Genomic DNA, 26449 nt, shown 5'->3' with positions numbered 1-26449 from the left:
GACATACTTGGTGCAGGATTCCAGAATAGTGGTCCTGGTTAGATTATGGGACTGAAGTTACTGTGCATATGAAGCTATCATGCTGTTTGCAGTGTGCACTGTATGTGATATAAAGGCAACAAGATATATACACACTGCAAACTGTGAGGAACTGGGGGTTCAAAAGGGTCCCATGTTAGCAGAGATGAATTGTACAGTAATTCTGGCATGCCTAATTGTGGGGAATAAACACATTGTGCGGCATCAGTTCTGCCCAACTGGAACTCCCACAGGAAGGGGAAAACTTTACTGACACCTTGCTTTGTGACAATACAAAATAAAAGTTAATCATCATAATTGAGGACACACTTAATATATGTCAGGATCCCCACTTGATTTCACATTGTTATCTTCTCAAAGAAAACACATTGTGAAGTTTTCTATCTGTGTCATGTAAATGTTCACATACATGGTTAATCTCCAAACATTAACTTTGCAGACTTAATCAACAAATTTTGTTGCATGTTTCATCATTACATCTGCTACCATCTGGTCTGTTGTGCAGTAGTAGGCAGTAAATGAATGCTGCCCTAAATACCATCCCTACAAGGACCATCATCAAGACCAATAAGCTGATTCACAGTACAACAACAGTAAATCCTAGGGATGGGTATCGTTAAGATTTTAACGGTACTACTACTCTTATCGATATTGCTTATCGATCCGGTATTTTAACGGTACTCTTATCGATACTTGTTGAGGAAGAAAAAAAAAAATTAAGAACATAAATTGCTTTATTTTCTCAATTCTCATTATGCAACAAAATAGTTTTTTAACAAAACATTTTACTTTTTACAACTTGAAATGTAAAATACATAAAATAAATATATATATATATATATATATATATAAATATATATATAAATCGAAATAAAATAAATAAATAAAATAAAAATCAACCAGCCACCCTGCTCCCCTGGCAAGTAAAGAACAGTCCCTAAAGTGTGGTGAGGTTTGTGGACCGTTACCTGCCACAAAGAGTAATGTGAACGGCTCGTTTGCCCTCTGACACATCACATACCTGTGTGCCACCATGGCTCAGCTGTTCAGGTACTTCTGGACAGTGATGACACCAACAAAGAGGAAAACACTGGACCTGGAGCCAGGCTCCTCCGTCGCCAGTAAGCCGTTATCTTGTGCCGCGGAGCACTATGGCCGCCATATTTGACAGGAATACGTATTCCTGTCTGTGTCTGTGACCCCCGTTCAACACACAACCGACAGGATTTGCCTGCTGCTGGTTGAAATCTGTACTCGCGCAGCGGGCTCCTGAATGATTTCTTTTACTTGCACAAAACTATTTTTAGTCGGAAATGCAGTAAAATGCTTGCACCGTAGAGCTCTGTGGAAAACAAATCACTGTAGCATATATAAACAAATCTAGCCTACAAGTAAAAATATTAGGTATTCTAGGTATTTTATATGGTGATGTAACATTAATCACTATGGATATATAGACCAGAGGGGGGGAAATCCCACGCACCTAGCCCAGGCTATAATTATGGTTAAATTCATGTATTTAGAAGTATCTGAAAAATACACAAATAAAATCCACACTTTTGTAAAGCCACACGTTTGACCGTTTGGCTCTCTCCGCCATCGTTATCTATCTAAAGGTAGGCTGTGAGCTTGAGTTGGTGTATGTACTGTCAATCTCCCTGAACAAGAACCAGTAACCATCTCAGTGGCAGACATCAAGGAAAGATGTCAAAGATGAAGAGCTGGACAGCACCGGGCCCTGCTATGATCCATACATACTGGCTGAAGAAGCTAACTGCACTCCATGAACGCCTAGCAGCACAGATGACCCAGCTGCTAAGGGATGGAACCCACCCAGAATGGTTGACACAGGCAGGACAGTCCTGATCATAAAAGACCTCCAGAAGGGAACCATCCCATCCAACTACAGACCGATAACCTGTCTCTCCACAACATGGAAGCTCCTGTCAGGCATCATAGCAGCTAAGATAACTAGGCATATGGGCCAATACATGAGCGAGGCACAGAAACGAATTGGCAGTAACACCAGAGGAGCCAAGCACCAGCTACTGGTCGACAGAGCAATTGCCCAGGACTGCAAGAGAAGGAAGACCAACCTGTGCACCGCCTGGATTGACTACAAGAAAGCCTACGACTCAGTGCCCCATACATAAATACTGAAATGTCTTGAACTATACAAGATCAACAGGACACTAACAGCCTTCATAAAGAACTCCATGGGAATGTGGAAGACAACCCTAGAGGCCAACTCAAAGCCGATTGCCCAAATCAACATCAAATGTGGCATATACCAAAGGGATGCACTGTCATCACTGCTGTTCTGCACAGGCCTGAATCCCCTCAGTCAGATCATCAAGAAGACTGGCTACAGATACCAATTCCGAAGTGGAGTAACAATCAGCCACCTGCTCTACATGGATGACAACAAACTGTACACCAAGAATAAGCGAGAGATCGACTCACTGATCCACACCACCAGGATCTACAGCAAGGACATAGGGATGTCACTGGGATTAGACAAGTGTGGCTGGATGGTATCAAAGAGAGGCAAGATGATCAGAACTGAGGGAGTCGAACAACCAGAGGGCAACATAGGAGATATCCAGGACAGCTACAAGTACCTTGGGATCCCACAGGCTAATGGAAATCATGAGAAGGCTGCAAGGAAGTTGACCACAGCCAAACACCTCCAGAGAGTAAGGCAAGTCCTGAGAAGTCAGCTGAATGGTCAGAACAAGGTCTGATATCAATGTGTACGCACTGCCAGTCATCAGATACCCAGTACGGATCATAAGCTGGCCAAAGGAGGAGATAGAAGACACAGACATTAAGACAAGAAAGCTCCTTACCATGCATGGAGGGTTCCACCCCAAGTCCAGCATCCTGAGGCTATACACTAAGCGGAAAGAGGGAGGCCAAGGACTAGTGAGCATCAGAGCCGATATCCAGGATGAAACATCCAAAATCCAGGAGTACATCAAGAAGATGGCCCAAAAGCTGCTCACTGAATGCCTCAGGCAATAGAATCCAGATGAGGGCAAAGAAGTGGAGGAGCAGACAACATGGAGGGATAAGCCCCTACATGGTGCATACCACCGTCAGAAGGTGGTTGAGAACAGCAGGGCTAAGATCCTGTGGGACTTCAGCTTCCAGACTGACAAAAGCTGCTGGCTAACCAACCGGACATTGTGGTGGTTGACAAACACCAGAGGAGGACAGTAGTGATAGAAGTGGCGATACCAGCCAACAGCAACATCAGAGAGAAGGAACATGAAAAAGGTGGAGTAGTATCAAGGGTTGAAACAGCTGGAACAGATGTGGAAGGTCAAAGTTGACGTTGTCCCCATGATAGTAGGAAGACTTGGGGCAGTGACCCCCAAACTGGGAGAGTGGCTCCTGCAGATTCCTGGAATAACATCTGAAGCTTCAGTCCAGAAGTGTGCAGTCCTAAGAACAGCTAAGATACTGTGCAGAACTGTCAAACTCCCAGGCCTCTGGTAGAGGACTCGAGCTTTAGGATGATACAGATACCACCCTGAGAGAATGAGAGGGTGATTTTGATATATCAGGGCTACCCCCCAATGCCCGCGCACACACACACACACACACACACACACACACACACACACACACAGAGGCACAGGTGAGCACAATAGAGCGCAGCTCAGCCCGCATTTTTCTGACCAAACCTGACCGAGACAAGTATAACCGAGCCTGGCCTGAACCCACAGCATGGCACTGTACACACACTCAATGAAGCGGAGCCTGTGTTGCATTCAGGCGTAAATAACAAATTCCAGCACTTGACTAGGCCAACATTGTTTACAAACAGAGCGGCTGATGTTGCTGTAGTAAGAAGTTAGCAGAATGAGATGCCCCACCAGGCAGCTAACGTTGCGTTGTGTTTTATCTCTTAACAGTGTTGTTTATATACACTATGTGCTCTGCCTGAAATCAACATTTTTCCACGCTGCTGATTTATTCCCAAATAAATAACGTTAGCCTGATTGTCTTCCCCTCGGCTGCTTGTCATTACCTGCCTGGCACTGTTTGATGGTGGCACAGACTTTAAAAACAATATGGATCAATGTTTTCACTTTGCATCAATGACATTAGATCGCTGATCAATTTATCAATATATCGATCTACATCGATGGTTTGTTTCACTCCTAATGGATCCACAGCCAGATGCATCAGCAAACCGATCTGAAAATTACGTGTGAAATTCTGTCTGCTCTCATGAAATTATATTAATTTGTGTCATTTTGTTTGTACTATTTTATAATTTTGCTTTTATATGTAAAAGTCTGCTGATCACAGTACCATAACTTGATCAGAGGCCCCAGGGGGAAATTAGTTGCCTGGCTCCAGTTAACCAGTTCCTTAAAACTGTGAACAGGGACAAATTCTGACTTACAGGTTGTACTAGATCGCCATCTGCTGGACATTTACCATTAGGTGGGGCTGCAGCCTCCTCTGTTAAGATCAGTTGGGTCAGTTGAAATGCTTGCTGTCCTGTTCCTGCATGCATTACTTTGTAAAGATGCATGAGTAGTCACTGGCTCATATTTACAGATAATGTTAATAGCAGTGGTATATTGTTGATATTAGGATGTGTCCTAATCATATATATATATATATATATATATATATATATTCATATATATATGTATTGACTGCATTGTCAGTTTCACAGAGTTTTATGGTCAGCCATAGCCTACTGGGGAACCCAGAGGAAATAAATGCTGATGGGTTCCAAATGATGTCACACCTCCAAGCTCCCATTAATTAATTTTATGATGCATTGTCCATATATGGTCATTAAAATGTTTGTATCCTTTCAGAATGTGATGTCATCACATTTTGATATTATTTTCTATTATTATTATTATTATTATTATTATTATTATGTTATTGTAATACTCAGCTGGTCCTGTACATTCACAGTTGAAAATCTTGACTCACCGCAGCATATTGGAAAATACCTTTACAGTATGAGTTGGGTTTTCTTTTGAGTTTTTTTATTCTCAGCTAATCCATCAATACAGAAACAAAACTGGATTGCATAGTTGTAATGATGTAAACTATCTTTACCTTTTTCATTTTTTTCTTTTATACCTTTTTTGTTATTGTCAGCATAACTGAAGAAAACTGGACTGTATTCCAGATTTTTCACAATGTGAACTGTATTTACCCTTTTCATTTTTTTGGTACCCTTTTTCTGTTTTCTGTTATAGTCAACATATTTTAATGAAACCAGACTGAGTTCCAGATTTCCAACTAACAACCTTTAATCATGGATGAAAGATTCTGAAAACATTTCACTTTCCAGTTTTTCTAAGGTAACATTCATTCATTCATTCATCTTCTAACCGCTTCATCCTCTTGAGGGTCGCGGGGGGGGCTGGAGCCTATCCCAGCTGACATCGGGCGAGAGGCAGGGTACACCTGGACAGGTCGCCAGACTATCACAGGGCTGACACATAGAGACAAACAACCATTCACGCTCACATTCACACCTACGGACAATTTAGAGTTATCAATTAACCTAGTCCCCAATCTGCATGTCTTTGGACTGTGGGAGGAAGCCGGAGTGCCTGGAGAGAACCCACGCTGACACGGGGAGAACATGCAAACTCCGCACAGAAGGGCTCCCACACCCAGGATCGAACCGGCAACCCTCTTGCTGCGAGGTGAGAGTGCTAACCACCACACCACCATGCTGCCTCTAAGGTAACATGATTACTTTAAATTATAGAGCAGGGCTTGTAAGTTTGGGACACCTCGAGGGGGCTGCAACAATGCAACAATACAAGAACTGGACTACATTCCAGATTTTCAGCTGCGTGAAGCATCTAGAGTATTTTTTGAAGGCAATGATTTAATGATGCATTGTACATACATGGTCATTAGAATGTTCACATCCTTTTGGAATGTCATCAGACTTTTATCTATATGTTTTGTAATGTTAGGTCAGCCTTTAACAAGTTTATCATCAGACTAAAGCTATTTCTGTGTTGATTTGAGATTGTTGGGATCATTTAACAGCTCAGTGTTGGATGCCAGCTGCTGCTATGGGTGGATTATGAAACACTGGGTCCCTGGGCACAGATATGCAAAAGGCCCCATCATCTCTCCTACATAAGTATAAGACACACAATGGACATTTTTTAGGCATAATACACACTCACAAAACAATCCTGGAAGATGATCAGCTCTGCACTCAGAATTTTTAGTGAGTAGGCTCTGATTCAGCGCTGGTTATGGTTGCTTAGCAAACTGAGACACAACCTGCCTCTGCGAACTTTAAAGTTGACACAGAGTAGGCACAAGGGTGGCACTCAGTGCCTGACCTCACCTTTTCCGGGTGGTAATGTGTGCGGCCCCTTAGACATGAGAACTTGTTTTAGGAAGTGGGAACAGTTACCCAAACTGTGCAAAGATACACTAATTCACTCTTTCCAGAGTTAGATATCGTAGCTGTCCATTAAATGTTAAGCTGGACCAAGGAGACAGTTAGCTTAGCATAGCATACTTCCAAACTAGAAGCGGGGGGAAGCAGCTGGCCTGGCTCGCTGACAGAAATATAAAACAGGGGAAAGTAGCAAATCTGCAATGATTTGTATTTTTGCTTGTTTACAAATAATCATTTATCTCAATATGCACAAACAAAAAACCAATGTCAGGTTGAAATGATTCAATTACTGGTTGTTTATTTTGCTATTGTTATTGGCAGTTAAAAGGGAACAAGCTTATTATTAGCAGCGATCCTCATTTAAATACAAGTTCTTGTATATACATACAGTGTTAGCATGAAGTGCTCTTGATTCACTTAAATCAGATACGTATTGCTTTCCAACCTGAAAAAGAGGGTATTATTGAAGTGACAGATCACACCAGCTCATCTGCTTGCTCACTGACCTAGCTAACATTACAGCTCAGTTGAGGAGGATGGTTTACATTTCACGCTGTCAGGACCACCATGAGTAGATGCATGCTTTTATCTGCATGTGGTATGGATGGCGGGTGTAATTTGGTAGAAAGAAAATAGTTCCTACATTAAACTGCTCACATGGTCTGTGGATTATCTTGAGAAAGGGACTGTCCTTATTTATCAGAGGAGAGGGGTGGCTTATGTGTGACTATGGTTTTGGTTTCTACCCCAAATATTTTTTCTTGAGCCTCCCTAAGTGAACAAATGCATGACCATCAATCACCATCAATTCGTAATTAGATTTTTAAAACTTACCCTTTGATTTCTGAAAGTTAAAAGTGAAAAGTTGAAGACGAAATCCTGGAGTGCAAAAAGGCTTCGTTTTTTCACAGTTGTCATGCTTGCCTGTTAGTTCATGCAAACAATTAATTTTTGGCCAAATTTTAAATGAGATGTAGAATAAAGTGATTTTAATGAAATATCACAATTTTAAACTCAGACTTGGTGATGTTTTGTTTTTTACCCCCTGCCGGAAATAGTCATCACACATGATGTGTTCAAGAACCAACGGAAATTTGAAAATTCAATGACAATTAATGTTTTTACAGTTTCTGGTTCGGAAGGCACGTTTTCTTTATTTATTGGTAATAAAATAAATACAACACAGAGCTATTCTAAGTTTCTCCCCAGCGCTTAAAAATATTGTTTGACATGCCTCCCCCCTTTTGCACCATCCCCTCCCCCTTTTTAAATAACGAATAGCCCCTAACTGGATCATGATTTCTGGAAAGAGACATTGCTGTTAAGTTTTTAAATCTAGTTTTTGCTGCTTTGAGCACCACAAAACGAGTGCCATCCAGTTTCGTTATATTGGAGAGAGGACCAATATCTCCAACACTACGCAACTCACCCCAAAACAATCTAGGTTGATAAACAGCACTACAGGTAAGAGGGAAAGTATGTATTTTTGATTTTGGGATTAATTGTCCCTTTGGTGACCACATGGTGCATTAGAAGTCAGATGCACTAACAATAAAACCATCAGATTTATGTACAATCCCACATGCCCCATGTTACATAACATGTCTTCGTACTGATATCAGTTTTCACGTGAGTGATCTGTCCCTGTTTGTCTCATCCAGATATCCTGTTTTTACAGCAAATACTTCCTGTGCAATGCGCTCTAAAAATGCCATAACATTGTGACATTAATCTGTGATCAAGCCATGAATGGCGATGATGAGATTCTCTGTGATTAGTGACTCCCCCTCAGGCTCAAGATCTTTATAGTTGTCTTGGCTGAAGAATTTTCCCAGGATTCATCAGGTTCTTTGGGTCGAGGGTATTCTTGAGTGTATGCATGACCTGGACAGCCATGGGTCCCATCTCTTCACACAATAGTGCTCTCTTTCCTAAGCCCACTCCGTGCTCCCCTGTACATGTACCATTCATGGCCAAGGCTCGCCTGGAGTGAAAACAAACCACATTAATTCACTTCAGTGTTTATTCAGTGCTGTAGTGTTGTAGCCCCTGCCTTTAACTTTAACATGTTAAATTAAACATGCTAATGTCACAATATCTTTCATAAAGCTAAAAACAAATACCTGAGGCTTTCAGCAATTCTTTTGCTATTCAGTACAAAAGGCTTTTGAAATTTTGCACATAAATGTATGTTATCTGAAAGTATATGAAAATAAATGTAATGTTTTCACTGATGGTTTTCTTTCGGTTTTGCACATCTTCAAACTGATATATTTTTTTGTTTTTTTGTAAATATACACTCATTCTGATTTTGATGCATTTGTCATCTGAGAAAGGCTCGGCTGTTCACAATTAAGGATGGTGCAAGTTTAACTCTATAGGCCCTAGGACTTTTTGGGGTATTTTTATTACCTTTACTTTTAAGCTCATATCATGGTCATTATAAAGGCTACATACACATGCTATATCTTCTTTTTTTTCCCAGGAAAATCTGGGCTATCCAGATTTTCCATCATTAATTTTATATCAATGAAAAAACAAATCTGTGTAACTAAATTCTTACATTTTTACATGTATCTCACCATAGCAAATTGGAAATAGACATATTCTGACACACACACACACACACACACACACACACACACACACGCACACACACACACGCACACACACACACACACACACACACGATGTTCAGGCTCATTGGGTTAACTACTTTGTAAAAGCTGTGCTGGCAAATAGTCCAACAATATACCAACAATGAATGTTTCTCAAAGCATGTCTACAAAGACTTTAGTGATTTAACCATCTACGATTGATAATATCATCAAGAGATACAGAAAATCTGCAGAGATCTCTGCACGTAAGGAGTAAGGCTCAAAACTAGTATTGAATGGCCATGACCTTTGACCCCTCAGGCTGCACTGCAATAAAAAACAACATGACTGTGAAAAGGATATTATTACATGAGCTCAGGAACACTTCAGAAAACCATTGTCAGTAAACGGTTTATTGCAGCATCTACAAATGCAAGTTCAGTCTCTACCAAGCAAAGTCAAAGCCATATATCAACAACATCCAGAAACACCTTCTCTGGATCTGAGCTCATCTGAGATGGACAGACACAAAGTGGAAAAGTGTGCTGTGGTCTGAAGAGTCCATCATGGACGTTGTGTGCTCTGTGCTAAAGAGGAAAAGACCATCCAGATTGTAGACAGCACGAAGTTCAAAGCCAGCATCTATGATGGTATTGAGGTGTGTTAGTGCCCATCTGTGAAGGCACCATGAATGCTGAAAGGTACATACAGGTTTTGGAGCAACATATGCTGCCATCCAAACGACATTATTCCAGCAAGACAATGAGACACATTCTGCATGTGTTACAACATCATGGCTTTGTAGTAAAACGGTGCAGGTACTAGACTGACCTGCCTGCAGTCCAGACCTGACTCCCATTGAAAATGTTTGGAAGATTAAAAAGCACAAAATATAACAACAGAGACCCCGGAATGTTGAACAACTATAGTCATATATCTAGCAAGAATGGGAAAGAATTTCACTTTCAAAACTGTGTAGTGTATATAAGCTCTTTGTTTTTGTTGTGTTAGCAATACTGATTTCATGTTGATTTGGTTAGGTCAGAGCTATGGGATATTAAATTATCTGTATTGTCTCACTACATCTTAGCCTTTCTTACCCTCAGGTGTACGTAAACTACAGGTTATACACTTCAAAAATGTGAAATTATCAGTTATCGATATTAGTTGAAATAATCCATATCAGTGCATTCCTAGTATTTGTGTTTCCAAACACTAACCACTCCAATTAATTAGCCATTATTACTGTTAGCAGTATCTGTGGCTTCTATTCTACCTATTCATCTGTACCATTACCCCTGGGATCCAGGCAACCCAGCCAGACTTTCAAAACTGAGTTTGACAGGCTTTTGTAAGCATTCAGCAAAATTCACCATTTAGATCAGGGGTCTCAAACTCAAATTACCTGAGGGCCGCTGAGCATCCAGTCTTGTCCCAAGGGGGCCACTTCAAGTATTCCACAAAAAATGATTGAAAAAAATTGAATTTCGATTGGCGATCATCTCACTGACAACGTAACTTGCTTCAAGTGCTGCATCGGACTCCTTTCTTGCTCTCTGGAAGAAGTTTTGTTGCGTTGACAGTCCTTTCTTTAGCTGTGCAGCTCATTGTGTCCGTTCATCTCCCTGGTACTTAGCATACTGCTCTGCATGTTTAGTTGAATAATGCCACTTTAGATTGTACTCCTTAAACACGGCAATTTTCTCATTGCAGATGAGACAGGTGGCATTCCCCTTAAACTCGAAGAAATAATCAGTCTCCCACTTCTCCTGAAACACTCTGTACTCAGCATCAACCTTTCTTTTGGCCATAGTGTTAGCAGCGTGCCAAATGTTTGGGTTTTTTTCTACTTGGTTTCAGGTGTGGTGATGCGTTCAAGGGTCCCAGAATCGGGCATTTTTCCTCAGTCGTGACAAGGCTGCATTCAAGGTCCGCTGCGTTCACGGCCACTGCGGGCCGGATTTTACTATGAATTGATATCAAATAGCGGGCCGTATAGAATGGTCTGGAGGGCCGTGTCTGGCCCTCGGGCCGTGAGTTTGAGACCCCTGATTTAGATAGACAACACACTATCCAGCAGCCGTTAAACCCTTAAAGTAAAATTACCGCCTCGTGGTTCTATGCCTCTGCCAACCAGTCAAGTTGCAGTTTGTATCCATGTCTGTTTGGACTCATAATATACAGTGGTGGAAAAAAGTTTTCGGACACCCCATGCATTTGTGAAATATTGCATTAAGAATCACTCTTAGGTCTTCAAGTGCAATTTCTTTTAGTACAGTCACAGCCAAAATACTAAATAAATCCTAAAAAAGCCATTAAAAACTTAAAATTGATTAGTTCCATAAAAATACATAAGAAATTTTGAGTATTGGGTCATTTTGGTACCAGTGATGAAGGTCGTTCTTTTTATTAAAAGACACAATTTTTGTTGCCAAGCTTCGTGTCTACATAAAGCCAGCACATTTGAAAGTTCTTCAGACACAAAAATGGCTAAAACATGGAACCTAACGCAGGAAACACGCCTGAAGATAAAGATCCTCAGCCAGGAAGGGTACAGCTGCCGCCAGATAGCCAGGAAGTGCAGATGCAGTCCTTCAGCAGTTGGATACACTCTGCAGAAATACAGACGAACCAACAGCTTGGAAGACCAACCAAGATCTGGGCGTCCAAGGGTTTCTTCAGCAAGAAATGACCGCATCCTGATCCGCATGTGCAGGCAAAACCGCCGAATGACATCACAGGAACTTCAGCAGCAGTGGTCAAACCAAACTGGTGTCCAGTGTTCCACCCGCACTGTACGTGGCCGACTTTTAGATCATGGCTTAAGGTCCTACAAGGCTATCAAGAAGCCCCTGATCAATGAGAGACAGAGGTTAGCCCGGCGTCGTTGGGCCCAGGCACACAAGAACTGGACAGCCAGGAAGTGGAAGAAGATTTTGTGGTCAGATGAGTCCAGTTTCCAGCTTTATCTTCCTCCTACTAATGTGAGGGTATGCAGAAGGCCAGGCATAGCATTATCTCCAGCATGTACAGTACCTACTGTCAAGCATGGTGGAGGCAGTATCATGGTTTGGGGATGCATGAGTGCTGCTGGTGTTGGTCATCTCACTGTCTGTGATGGCACATTGAACTCTACCAAGTATTGTACCATTCTCGAAACCGACATGCTCCCTTCTGCGCGTGCACTGTTCCGTCGAGGTAAAAACTGGATGTTTCAACAAGATAATGCCCCTTGCCACACATCCAAGGCCAGTAGAACTTGGCTGCAGGAGCACAGTATCCAGGTCTTAGAGTGGCCAGCTCAATCCCCGGACATGAGCCCCATTGAAAATCTGTGGTGGATTATCAAAAGGTCTGTTTCAAAGCATAAACCAAAGAATTTAGAAGAATTAAAAGCAGTAATTCAAGAAGAATGGGACAAGATTACCCCTCAACAGTGTGAAAGGCTCGTGGGGAACATGCCAGCCAGGATTAGAGCTCTACTACGTGCCAATGGCAGGACTACTAAATATTAATTTGATGATGTGATGGTTTATTTATTTTTTGTTCAGTTTTGAACACATTCTCTGTTATTTGTTGACTTTGATACCGACAATGTTGAGAACTGACATATTGAAACTGTCAAGAATTTAGTTTTGTTAGTTTTTCTTGTAAACAATAAACAAAAAAATATAATTTGTATTTGTTTGTATCTGTCTAATGCAGCCACACCTTTTGAAACACAAAAAAGATTTTTCCACAAATATTTCATGATAATATTTGAGATTGTGTAAAATTTTAAGGGTGTCCGAAAACTTTTTTCCACCACTTTATGTAGTCAAGACTTTGAGGGAATTTAATAGGAGGTATTACATGTTTTTTGGGTTTGTTTTTTGTGAAATATGGATGCTTCACACACATCTTCAACCCATCAGCACGGTTTCAAGGTTAGTGTCACCAAGTCAGTATCTGACCAAATGTTTCCCCTTCTGTCCCTGAGATATGAAGTTGAGTAATGGCCAGAAAAATCAGAAAAGTCATAATTTTATTGTGTTAGACATTTGTGTCAGATTTTGTAATCGTTAGCATAAGACTTCTTGAGGTGTGGCCAAAAACATCATATGAGTTCATCCTTGAATCATAAGAACGAGATGGATATAACACCCCAAAACACAATGGCGGCAGTGGAGTCTGATGTTGTCATGATACTTTATTAATCCACCTGAGGGGAAATTCAATTTTTTCACTCCGTTGTCATTAACACACAGGTCCGAAATACACACACATGCACAAACAGGAGGGGGGGGGCTGCCTTGGTCAGACGCCCCGAGCAGTTGGGAGTTTCAGTGCCTTGCTCAAGGGCACCCCGGCAGTGCCCAGGAGTTGAAATGGCACCTCTCCAGCCACCAGTCCACGCCCCGCATTTGGTCCAGACGGGGACTTGAACCAGCGACCCTCCGGGTCCCAACCCAAGTCCCTATGGACTGAGCTACTGCCGCCCCATCAGGCCCATCATCAGGTTTGCACTGATGCTGGTATAAAGAATTGAATTCAGTACGTAAATATCTGGACTTTCACCATATGTTTTTCTGCATGGTCAAATGCTATGATGATGTTAACTGGGAAGACTGTGCAGTGAATCAGGGGTGGAACCGGATATAAACATTCAGGACGCCCAAACCTAGGGGGGATCCAGGGCATGGGGGGGGGGGGGGGGGGCGGGGGGATTTCCCCCCAGGTATATGCACTTTTTTCCAAGTCATTTGAGATAATATAATTTCGGGAAAAACATGATTATTGCCAAGAAAAACTAAAACTAGAGCCCATCTTGTGATGGGATCACCCCAGAAGTAGAGGGGGCCAATGGCCCCTTCCTTACTTTCTTCCCTCTTGCTCTGACCACACCCATCTTCAAAATCGACCTCCATTTTGATCTTACAGTAACTACACATCTGTTAAGTTTTTGAGTTGACAAAATCTCTCAACACAGACTGACAGACATATAAACACCTGGCAATGTACTCAAAATTGTATTTGTGGTAGTTCCTGCTACAGTTTGAGCAATCTGGATGATGACATGGCCAAACATGCATACACACTCATGAGATGAAAACAATACCAGTGGTGTTAGCAGGTAAAATCATCATATAGAACGTACATCCTATTTTATATCTAATTGCTTTGCGACTGTGTTCAACATTTTGGGACTAGAACACTACAAATGTAAAGGATGACTAATTTTCACTCATGCTGCCAAAAGAGGCAATAACTGTCTGATATTACTAATTTTATAGTTACATAACATAGGCAGAATGTGGTGTTGTTAATGGAAGTAATAGAACTTCTGCTCCACTGATTTGCCAGTTATGTCAGAAAAACTGAAAATGACACAAAATTGAAGGTATTTTACAACCTATAAAATTCAGGGCTCTGGAGCAGGAGCCCCAGAATCTGCCAACCCCCCTGCTCTGTCACTGCCAAATGTGTCAAGTAAGGAGGTCAATATTTTTTAACTGGATTCCAATTTCAGTATAGTGGGCAATAATTCATACAGTAATTTCACAGAGAAAAGTTCTGTCAGAGGACAAAGAGAGGAGAGAGGAGAGAGGTTCAGAGACACATTACCTGGCCAGTCTCTCAGTGAAGAGGTGGACCCTGTGCAGCTCCTCTGGGTCACTGGGGTCCATCACCATTAAACAGTGGAAGTTACCATCACCCACGTGACCCGCTATGGGACCTAGAGGCAAGGAGGATAGCATTCACACTCATTCCTGTGGATATTTACAATATAATTTGTATCTTAATTTCTTACTCCGTCCCTTTTCTTATGATGTATCTGTACTGCTTTTGTACTGTTAAGTCAGAAAAGTGTTTTATGCAGAACATTATGATGTCACAGTAAAGTTGACCTTTGACCTTTTGGACCTTTTATAAAATCTAATCACTTCATTATTTTATCCTGTTAGACACTGGTATGAAGTTTTGTCCAAATTAGCATCATATTTATGGAGTTATGGCCAAAACATATTTTGTGAGGTCACACACACAGACTTTTTACCTTTGACCACAAAATTCTAATCAGTTTATTCCTCAGTCTTAGGATGTTTGTGTCAAATTTAAAGAAATTCCCCTCCATGTTCACAAAAGTAAGTTGACATTTGTACCAAATTAAGAAATTCCCTAAAGCTGTTTATAGATATTGCATGCACAAGAATGAGCGAGACAAGGTCACAGTGATCTTGACCTTCGACAACTAAAATCTTATCACTTCATGAGTCCAAGTGAACGTTTGTGCCAAATTTTAAGTAATTCCCTCAAGGTACTCGTGAGATATCACACGCACAAGAATGAGACAGAAAAGGTCACAGTGACCTTGACCTTTGACCTATGACCGTGCAGTGGCATAAAAATAAAACCTCTCTGATGTTTTTCTGTTACAGTCTTACTTGTTCAGATATGACCTGTAGCTTATTGTAGCTTACAATGGCAAGGTTGAGGTAGATCTTACTGGGTAACTGACATTACTGAGTCAGTCTATGGATATAGCAACAATGTCGCTTTTGCCAACAGCTGTAGTAGTCATAGATTTATTCATTACTAACCTAATCAACTTATTTTGTATCTGCTACAAGCTGTATAAAACTCCAAAACCTGCATGCCACACTACAACCACCTCAACATGAGGTTTTTCATTTGGTTTTTAAATGCTGCTTATTTGTGAAAAATGAATTACTTGACTGGCAACAGGAGAACATTTATCTTGCACTGTACTTATCCAGTACTTATAAGTATTCAAAGGTCATTCTGAATGACTGTACCCAGACAATTAAAGAAAGCATCTGATCTGATCATTTTATAAACTATTCAGTTTTAATCATATAATAATAATCAGTATCAAGGATCCAACTTTTACTCAGCTAACTGTCATTAGTGATTGTAATATAATCACATCAATTAATCAGTGTAATTATGACACATTTATAGGTCACAAATAATGCACCTAGAGGCTTTATACTGACAATGAATCACATCAAGCATTATTAACATTATCAAGACTGAGTCTACTTTATGTTAACACCATTAAAATTGTTTTCTGCAGTGCACTCACCGGTTAGTCTGTTCTCAATCAGGTCCGCCTTTGTCTCCACAATGATTTGAGGCAGGCGAGACAGAGGGACACACACATCTGTAGCGTAGGCCTATGTGTGTAGCCATCCATACACACACACACACACACACACACACACACACACACGGGGGTGAAAAGGGTCAGCATGATGTCACGGTACATACACTCATGATTACTGTAAAACTTCAATTAATAGCCCAGGCTTATATTTTCTCCAATCACTGAACTCAACCAGCCTTTATGCAGGGCATGTGTCTATATGCTCATATACTGTTTTCACACAAAACTCTTGTGCAGCAAAAATGGGAAATACTGAAATTGTTTATTTAGGCCAGTGAGAATATTGTACAAAGCTCCCAGAGACAGCATATGTCCAACCTCATGCATTGAGAGAGGGAGAGGGGGAGAGAGGGAGAGGGAGAAAGAGAGAGAGAGAGAGAGAGAGAGAGAGAGAGAGAGAGACTGCCTCCCCAAGGTGTCAGTGAAGATTCTCAGTCATCCAGGTCATGGTAATCGTAAGTGCTATATCGTAGGCAACTGGACTTGCTTGCGTTTCTTGAAGACGTTTCTCCTCTCATCCAAAAAGAACTGAAGAGGCTTCTTGGATGAGAGGTGAAAAACGTCTTCAAGAAATGCAAGCAAGTCCAGCTGCCTACGATACAGCACTTATCACTCCTCAAGGTGGTAATATCACGTTGTTATTTCACCTCGCAGTTCAGTATAATAGATATGATCGTGGAATAGGGGGGACAGAGTTTTCTTGCCTCTGAGCCAGGAATGTAAGCAGTGACAGTGCTGAAACGATGTCTGTATAAATGGGACAGGTGTGATGTTTTGATGATGTGTTGTGTATCCACCCACCACTACAGATTTAAAATGAAGCTGGTAGCAGTTAGCAGCTAACCTAAGGAAGAAGAAAAGCAAATAATGTCCAAAAATTGGGAAAACAATGAGGTCCATGAGGACCATATTAACAGTTAACTATGCTTGTTGCCGCTCCCCATTCTGGAATGAGCACTACATGTGGTCAAGGTTGATAAAATGTGAAGAAACAATATTGCATAACAATATAATGTTTCAGCGGTGAAAATTGTCATCATTTATGCATGAATGGCAGCCACAAAGAGAACATTTTATAAAACATTGCCTAAAACAGGCCGTTGAAAATAAAAATATAAAAGCTCAATCATTAATACTTTCAACATTGAGGTACATTATATATTGTAAAACACATTCTGAAAATGTGATTTAAAACATCAGTAATCATGTGACATCACCCATTGGTTTGTGGACTCCCGTTTTGAAGCCACAAGTTTGGCAATTTGGCTGCTGCCATCCTGGATTTTTGTAGCCAGAAGTGACCTGCAATAGAACTTGCACTGAATGTTTGTATTGCCTATGTTTCCTCCATGTTGAAAGACAGTTCCAAAGAGCTGTTGCTAGGCAAAATCTTTAAACATTGTTTAAAGGAATTTTATTTTAAGGTTTTTAAAAAATTTTTTTAAAACCTACCTCAGATTTTATGTTACAAACCAATAGGTGATGTCATGGTAGTTAGGTCCACTTTTTACAGTCTATGCTAGAAAGGAGTACTTGCGTAATTGTTGTGTGTTATTTTTCTTTCTTTATTATTTTAAATAAATGCAATCCAGTCTTTAATGAATGCACACTGGAATCAATGTGGGGCAGCATGCTACATAGGTTAAGTAGCCTGGCAAATACCTACAGACTGGCAATGAGTCCAAAATAGTCCTTTTTTTTCTTTTATTATTGTTTTTTTTTTTTTTTTTTTTTTAAATTAAAACCTACCTCAGTTTTTATGTTACATTTGCACTTTTTTTGTGGATGTGATTACTGATGTTTTAAATCACATTTTCAGAATGTGTTTTACAATATATAATGTACCTCAGTGTTGAAAGTATTAATAATTGTACTTTTATATTTTTATTTTCAACGGCCTGTTTTAGGCAATGTTTTACAAAATGTTCTCTTTGTGGCTGCTATTCATGCATAAATGATGACAACTAAAAAAAACAAATTTTCAAAAGAGCTGTGTTAAAATGTGTTTTTGTGTTTCACCGCTGAAACATTATATTGTTATGCAATTGTTTCATCACATGAGTGTTTGTACGTGTGTCTTATCCCATTTCACAGTGGAAAAAATTGGGTTCTGGCCTCCCCATTCAATTCCCGATAACAGACATCTTGTCAGACACTATCTCTTACATATTATGGGGGTCAGCAGTTATATTAAGACTCCTATGAGTATGGTGTGAGATTCACTGGGCATTTCAGTGATAAAACCATTTTTCTAAAGCTGTTCATTTTCCCACAGCTTAAGTGTCAGTTGACTTTCTTTACCTTACAGCCAGGTCTCAGAGCCAGAGCAGCGTACCAAGCGTCATGACGAGCTTTCCACAATTTGTTCCGTGTTTCTGAATCTCTAGCCCACTGAAAATTGGAACCAGCATTACTCTGAGTGATGTACTCTGTAAAAACACACACACCAGTAATAATTTGGTTTTACACCTGCAAAAGAGGGTCAATTACTGCTAACTACTATAACTTGCCCAGAGCAAAGAGAGGCAATTCCATGTGTACGGCATCATATCAAAATAAAGTTTATGGGATGGGCCGGCAGGTTCAGGAAGAGACACACTTCTAGGAAGAAATCTAGGAAGGGAGATAGGAATAGGTGCTGTTTTGGAATCCAGTGTCCAGTTCTCATATCAATTCATCTATGGTGCACTACATAAAAGTTAGGCAGGTACCAAAGTCATCAGTATTAGTCAGTAGTAACTACCACCAAGTTTCCATCCAATCCATCAAATACTAGAGATATTTCAGCATGGAATGAATAAATATTGGACTAAATGATCAGCACTGCCACAGGAGTTACACAAGTTCCTTTTACACTGCCTCTTCAAGGTGGGAGTGTTGCAACATAATGCTGCCTCACTGTTTGCAAATTTGCAAACCCTTGGATGGTGAAGGAATGACACATCCCACTCTCCCTACAACTGGCCAGTACTGGTTGCCTTCATTGATTGGATTGGTTAGGTTTAGGCAAGAGGAGTGGGATTGGTTAACTTTAGGGTAATAATGTCAGGGTAAGCCAGTCAGAGGCAGAGTAAGGCAGAGTTAATCAGGATTTGCATTTCTGCGTCGAATTGATGCAGTAACCTACACCATAGCTTGACATATCCTTCCCCAGAAATGTCACTACACGTTGTGGCGACGCAGACATCCTGTCTATTTTTGTGAGCTGAAAACCATTTCCCTCAGTGGAAACGAATCTTGAATTTACTTCTATTTCACAGATAAGTAACAATGAATTGTGAAAACAATGAAGCCCTCACACAATAGCATTTTTAGTCTTGTGTGTGATTTATCCTGGCTTCATATGAGTAGAGGAAATATCTACTAGTCCCTAGACTAATTTATACAATGTAAAATGCCATAGGCTTGTGCTATTAATGTTAGCATGCTGTATTTATTTGGAAAATTTGTTTAGTAATAAGACAGTTGTTTTGTCGGTGAACCTTGTGAGTTGTCATGGAGTCGAATTTTGTAAATGTTGCTGATGTCCCTAGCTTCATATATGTAGAGGAAATCTCCACTAGCCATTAGGCTAATTTTTACAATGTAAAATGCCATAGGCTTGTGCTAGTAACATTAGCATGTTGTATCTGTGGGGAAAATGTGTCTAGCAAAACACAAGTGTTTTGTCTGTGAATCCTGCTAGTTTTAATGAAATCAATTTGTGTACTTGTGTTGAGCGGCGTGTTGAACGATGTAGGCTCTGCATCGAGCTGAAGCACAATTATAAATCCGCCTTAAAGCTATAGTTGGTAATCCTGTTCAGAAAAACTTCTTGTTATACTGGTTGAAATGGTCCTTCCATCCTGAGAGTAGTCAATACATAATGTGTTCAGAAAAAGGAATGAAAAAAATCAGACATCTGTGGCAGCTGCAGTCCTGCATCAGATGCCTTCATGTCTCATCCTGTCCGAGTGTCACTGTTGCCGGAAATATTCAGCACACTCCTCAGTAGAAATACAGAGTTAGCAGGAGTTTGCTGAACAATGGCAGAGAAAATGCAGCCAAAAGTACCACTTCCAGCATTATTTGTAACGGCTCGCCCTGCTAAACAGGCTGAGAAAAGAAAGTTGGAGACAGAAAAGGCTGCGACGAAAAAGGCTTTGGATAAAGCGAGAGGACAAACCAGATGTCAACATCGGTGCAGTTTTTGAATGGTGGACACAACTGAGGGAGCTAAAGGGCCTGAAAAGTGATGCAGAGGTTGCTGTCTTTCTGTTGGACAGGTAATTATTTGTTTACTTCTGGGGGATTTGTTATTTTACTCTGCTCTCCTCTGCCCTGCTGACCCCTACCTACTGCAGGATGCGCGCTCAAGTTTGTGGAGCCGTGGCTTTGGACGGAGCACTGACGGGAGGGGGAGGAGGGGGTGGAGCTTAGAGGAGGTGCTGCTTTCAAATCTTGCTAGCTCTCCAACATTACCAGCTATAGCTTTAAGGCAGGCCATTCCTTCACTATCAAGAATTTGCTCACCATCTGTATAAAAGGTACAACTGTGGATTTGGGGACAGAGTTGTCTCGCTTTTAATACGGTACGACAGGTGAAGTAAATAACTTTGTTTTGTTTCAGTGCATTGTTCTGCTGTGAAACCTTTAGTTCTGGCATTCATTTGGCTACCACCTGACATGTTCCACCCACTCAAATACAGTTGCAGACCAAGTACCCCCCCCTCATGGCAACAGTACTCCCCAATGGCAGTGGCCCCCCAGCCGGATAATGTACCATGCCACACTGCAATCATCGCTCAGGAATGGCCCAAAGAATTTGACAAAGACCTCAAAGTGTCAACCTGGCCTCCAATATCCCCAGATCCCAATCTGAAAGAGCATCTTTGGCAGGTGCCATTAACCCACCTCACAACCCACTGGACTAAATGAATCTGCCGCCAACGCAGTGGTGCCAGACACTGCAGGACACTGGTCTGACCAACATGTTGGTCAGCAGTGAAGGCAAATAATGTAGAAGTTCGAACTTTTAGCAATACCTGAGACAGGGTGGAGTAGAACAATGTTGGTTTTTAGCCGTACTAGCCGTAGCTTTTTTTTACATAGAGATGGTGCTACAAAGTCCTTTCTTTATGCCTCCTTTGCATTTGTACACAGAAAGCAGCATGCCACACTACAAAAACTGTTCAGAAATCGCCTGTGGAGCGTGACATAAAGCTCAAGGTGTCAAGCTGGCTTCTAAATTTCCCACGTCTAATCTGCTCAAGGATTCTTGCAATGTGCTGATTAATAAAATCCTACATCTCATGTCTGAGCATTTTTAAGACTTTTGAAAAATTCAAGATATTTAATATGAAATTTAATATTTAGATCAATTAATTCAATGCCTTTTAAGACTTTATAGGGATCTGCAGCAACCCTGATTTCATCCTTCTGTGACAAAACACTTCTGTGAACATAACAAAATTCATAATCTATTAATATTCATAATGACAGTATGAAGGTTAATTTTATCTATATTAGGTTTTTAGCCAACTGACATAGTATGTGACTTTAGTTGTTAAAAACCCATTATTATTTTTACTTGTGATTTGTACACTCACACACCGGTTATGTTGACTTGTTCCTCGAGGCTTTGCTTCGAGCCATGGAACTCCAGGAACAGAGTTGGGGTCACAGGATAGGATAGAGAGCTGAACCTGTTGCACGCGTCAATCATCACATCATCCAGAAACTCTGGAGAAAACACATTCACATAGTCAGAACACACACACACAACCAAGACAAATGTCAGTGTGATCCATCTCAATACTACACATCATTCTCTGACTTTTGTTGACTTAATGGTGAATTAAATATTTTCTAACTGCCAATAACTGATATTGATTCCTTTATTTTCACTCCTGTGTTCAATTATCCTCCTACTGCAGGGACCCTCTCTCTCTGTGTAAGGCTTTCATCTCTTTGTTTGGTCTCTAAATCAAGTTCTCCCAAACCCTTTTCATTTAAATGTGGGTGGGGTTGTTGTCACTCACTGCTCCGTTCAGTACACACTGTATTTCCTCTTCACCGGTGACGCAGATGGAAGTCTGCACCTTACTTATTGTCCACAGAAAGAAGTTGCATGCCGACATTTTCAGAAATAAACAAACAGGCTGCAGTGAGAGTCCCTCTCCATAGGATGTTTAAAATAAGCGACTGTGGGCATTTAGTCCTTCTCAGGCAAACGCAGGGGTTTATTGTTGCTAGAGCCCACATGAACGACGCTCTGTGACACTTTTTTTTCCTCCGGATGAGAATTACAATATACGCAGTTCACATGATCCAGTAGTAATTAATACACATTTCTAAATGCTTGAAGATCCACTCATTACTAAAAGTGTATGTCATCCAAGAGAGACAATGAAAACCCAGCTCACGCATTGAGCAACATGACAAGTAAACGTAAGATGCCAGCTGTTGGCCCAGTGAATTAAGTTTTAAATTTTTTTCTCAGACTACAACTGCTGCGAGAGGCAGCAAAACATCCTTTCATTTTATAGTTATAATTTACTAATGTATATAAAACTTGCCACTGTATGAACAGAGCAAGAGTGACCGTCCTCGATTGACCAATGAACGGACTGCAGTTTTTCTATCTCCATCTTTTAGTGCCAGGTACCCCAACAGAGGCGTCACCACAAATGGTTACGGTATGGAACGGTTTTACTGGTACCTGGTACAACTTTTCACAGTGGAAATGGAAAAAATGCACACTGAACTGAACTGAACCATACTGCTTGGTGGGAATGGAGCTTACGATGCTTAAAAGTTTGATTTTAGTATTAAAATTCTCTTTGTACATATCAGAAATAGGAAAATTTGCCCAAATCCAACTATCCCAATGAGGGTTCTTATTACAATGCATCATCATGTGTCAGGCATGTTGGTCTTATTGTCTTGTTTTGGAATCTGGTCTTGCTGTGGTGAGGTCACACAAGTGCTGTGAACAACTGTATAGACTGCACACAATTTCTCAGATAAGGATGGGAAAGGGGATGGGAGGATTTTAATGACTTATTACTTAAACCCAAGTGGCGACCTCCAAGGCTGAAAAATGGAGCCAACAAGGAAGTGCCAAAAACTGCAGGTCTTTGAAAGGCCACCTGAAGCTGGCTCCAGAAACCAGTCAATCCCCATAGATCCCCATGTTAAAATGTCCAACTTTACAGCAGAAATAAACATGTTTACAGCCTGTCTCCATGGCTGATAGGGTGCAGTTGTCTACTGTAACGGTGTTGGGTGGTATCTACTCACCGATGCGAGCAATGGGTACTCCTGCCTGTAAGATCTGCACTGTGCTGTCTACAGCAGCCTGTACAGAGGGAAAAGAGCACACGGCCGACACCATGGCCTCTGGGATGCCGTATAGGCGCAAGGTAGTTTTAGTGATGATCCCCAGGGTGCCCTCTGACCCCACAAACAGGTTTGTGAGATTGTAGCCTGCTGCCGTCTTCCTTAACATTGATAAAGATATAAAAAAAGGTTCAAGATGCACTAGGAAATGTTGAATATTTGTGGGTGCAAATGGCTAATGAGTACCTGGGGTGTCGGCCCTTCCCAGCTGTGTGTATGATGGTCCCATCAGCCAGCACAACCTCCAGGTTTACAACATTTTCCCTCATAGTTCCATAACGCACTGCATTGGTACCAGACGCACTAGTGGCAGCCATTCCACACAGAGATGCATCGGCCCCAGGATCTGAGATAATGAAAGCACATCAGCAGTGTTTCCTAAAATATTTTCAAAAATGAAATATACACAGAAAATGAAAATCTACTACAATCCTCACACACTTTTCTAGACAGCACTTGGCTTAAAATTCAAAACTGATCAAAAATGGATGATTGTTTTTAAATTTGTTTCATCATGTAATCCTCACTGTATTTAAAAAATTAAAAATAACTTTGGGGATAAAGATATCTTACCCAATGTCACCACATGCTGGATGTATGACTTATAACTACTTAAACAGAAAAAAAACAAACATTTTGCAATGTCACCTTTGATGGAACAAGGAGGAATAAAATGATCGGCTCTGATATAACCCATACTTAGCGAGATAAAGCAGTGGAAAACAAATCTGACAATACTGTCTTTCACTCCCACAAGATGAAAACAGCTGTTAGTGGAAAGCAAGGTCAGCCACTTTTTACACAGAGATGGTGCTATAGAACTTTAAGTCTCCTCTTTATGTCGCTTTTGCATTTTTATACATAACCAAACACCAGCAGCATCATGCTGCACCAGTGTGTGATTTTAGACAGCATACCGGCATCCCAGAAGCCAAAGAGGCGTGATAATCATGACATGTAACACAACAGCGTCGGCCTCTTGTGTGACATATAACATATGCATCAGCAGCGCTTTCTAAACAATAACAACGGCATAACATGTCAATGACAATCAGTTACTATCTCTGTTATGCGGTGGCTGATCAGAGGGTAAGAAGCTCCTGTGCCTCATTGTTTTCCACGCACGCATGACACCTCGTCAAAACACCCATGCCACCCATGATCCCGTCTTGCAGGCTGTAGCTTTCACACAGACGTCATTTCAGCGCTGTTACTGTCTCCTTAGCCAGCATAAAGGCGAGACAAGTCCGTCCCCCCATTCCACAATTTTCTCCACAATTGTACATTTTATACAGAATAGCGAGCTGGAATAATGGAGTGAAATTCCCGCCTTGAAGAGGCAGTGTAAAAGAGGCTACTGCCTCTTCAAGGCAGGAATTTCACACAGCTACTAACAATGGTTGACGATGCCTTCGGAGGCTGCGTAGGCCGCATCCTCCGAAGGATGCAGACCCTGAATTGGGACACAGCTATTGTCACCAGAGATATTGGATAAAGGAGATACCCCACCGTAGGCTTATCCAATGTTAAGAAAACGGTTACTCTTCCTGTCTCCTAAGTGGGCGTGGTTAGCTCTCCCTCCAATCAGAACCTGTTCTCCTCCTCCTGTTTTCTGAGACAGACAGGGCTCAAACAAAGTTAACTTTCTCTTGATCTGTGCGGATGAAAAATGCAGCTTTAGTGTCAGAATGTTGGTAAGATGTGTGGCTTGTGGAAAATGATCCCAATATTTACTTTAGTGACTATAGGGCGAAAGAATTGACCATAAATTGTGATCACGTTCATTTTCCTCATTGACGACGATACATTCAGAGCTGCCGCAAGTCTCTTATGGGGGCGTGGCGCTTACGTCACTGAATCAGGAAGTGAGCTGAGTGGGGTATCTCGCTTTATCCAATATCTCGGGTGTCACAGTTAATGAACACTGTGTTAAAGGGATAGTTTGACATTTTGGCAAATTCGCCTTTCGCCGTAATCCCTATAGTCATATGAGTAGGTACATTACCTTTAATTGTCAGTGTGTGCTGTTCTGAGATCGGTGGGGCAGAGCTGCCTGCTGAAATGGAGGTGAACGGTACAGGTCCCTCTCTCCCTCAAAACTAATCAAATACACCATCAAATGACTCCAAAACGCTCTAGTGGAAAACACATGGCTTGCGCATTCCCCACGCTATGAAATAATAATGTAATATTACTTAATGTAATATTAATATTAAATTAAATGTAATAGTAATATTAAATGCAGAGCCGGAACTACATTCCAGACATACAGTACTTGCTGGGCGGAGTGATTTCAAACAGCGTATGTTTAGTGCAGTTACTCCCGTCATCAAAACAATGAGTTTGTTGAGAAGAAGCCAGAATATACAGAGGAAGAGTTACAGGTTTTGGAAGAAGAGAGAGCAAGAAGAGAGGCTGAAGCTGCCGAGCAACCAGGGGCTGAGGGGAAACCCAGAGCCGGTGGTGTAAATGTGGGGCTTACTAGCCACTTTATTAGGTACACCTGTGCAATATAAATATAGAGTATGCCTCAAAATAATCACCGGAACACGGGGAGAACATGCTAACTCCACACTCATAAATCACCACAACTCCTGAAGGAACAATAACATAAAATGTTCCCTAGCAGTCTGTTTATTCCCAGCAATGAGAAGTAATGCCAGTCACTTCACTATATGCTCTGGGCAAGCACTTATCCATGACATAACCATAACAACATTTGCATTTTAGCCTTATTTACCATGCTTGGGTTGTAGGCTAATGTTACTCAACATGGAGGTAACGTTACAGCAGAGAGATTGCTGAGCAAAATACACAACGATCACTTACCACGTCTGCTCATTTAGTGAT

General features: G+C 41.1%; 1 protein-coding gene across 1 annotated transcript in view; it reads right to left on the bottom strand.

Moving 5' to 3' along the window:
• Positions 1–6726: 6726 nt before the first annotated feature.
• The window catches only part of ldhd (lactate dehydrogenase D), a 38902-nt gene continuing 19179 nt past the window's right edge, over positions 6727–26449 (bottom strand). The window contains exons 5-11 of the mRNA XM_049574471.1: positions 23786–23945; positions 23501–23700; positions 21812–21940; positions 18521–18648; positions 16139–16229; positions 14656–14767; positions 6727–8438 (exon numbers count right to left, since the gene is read on the bottom strand). Of these exons, the coding sequence (XP_049430428.1) occupies positions 8258–8438; positions 14656–14767; positions 16139–16229; positions 18521–18648; positions 21812–21940; positions 23501–23700; positions 23786–23945 (1001 nt within the window). The 3' untranslated portion in view covers positions 6727–8257. The remainder of the gene's footprint in view (positions 8439–14655; positions 14768–16138; positions 16230–18520; positions 18649–21811; positions 21941–23500; positions 23701–23785; positions 23946–26449) is intronic.

The sequence above is a fragment of the Epinephelus fuscoguttatus genome, linkage group LG4 (assembly GCF_011397635.1).
Source record: "Epinephelus fuscoguttatus linkage group LG4, E.fuscoguttatus.final_Chr_v1".
In the NCBI taxonomy this organism is placed as follows: Eukaryota; Metazoa; Chordata; class Actinopteri; order Perciformes; family Serranidae; genus Epinephelus; species Epinephelus fuscoguttatus.
Note: the sequence above shows the minus strand (reverse complement) of the source record. Positions and strands in the feature narration are given on the sequence as shown.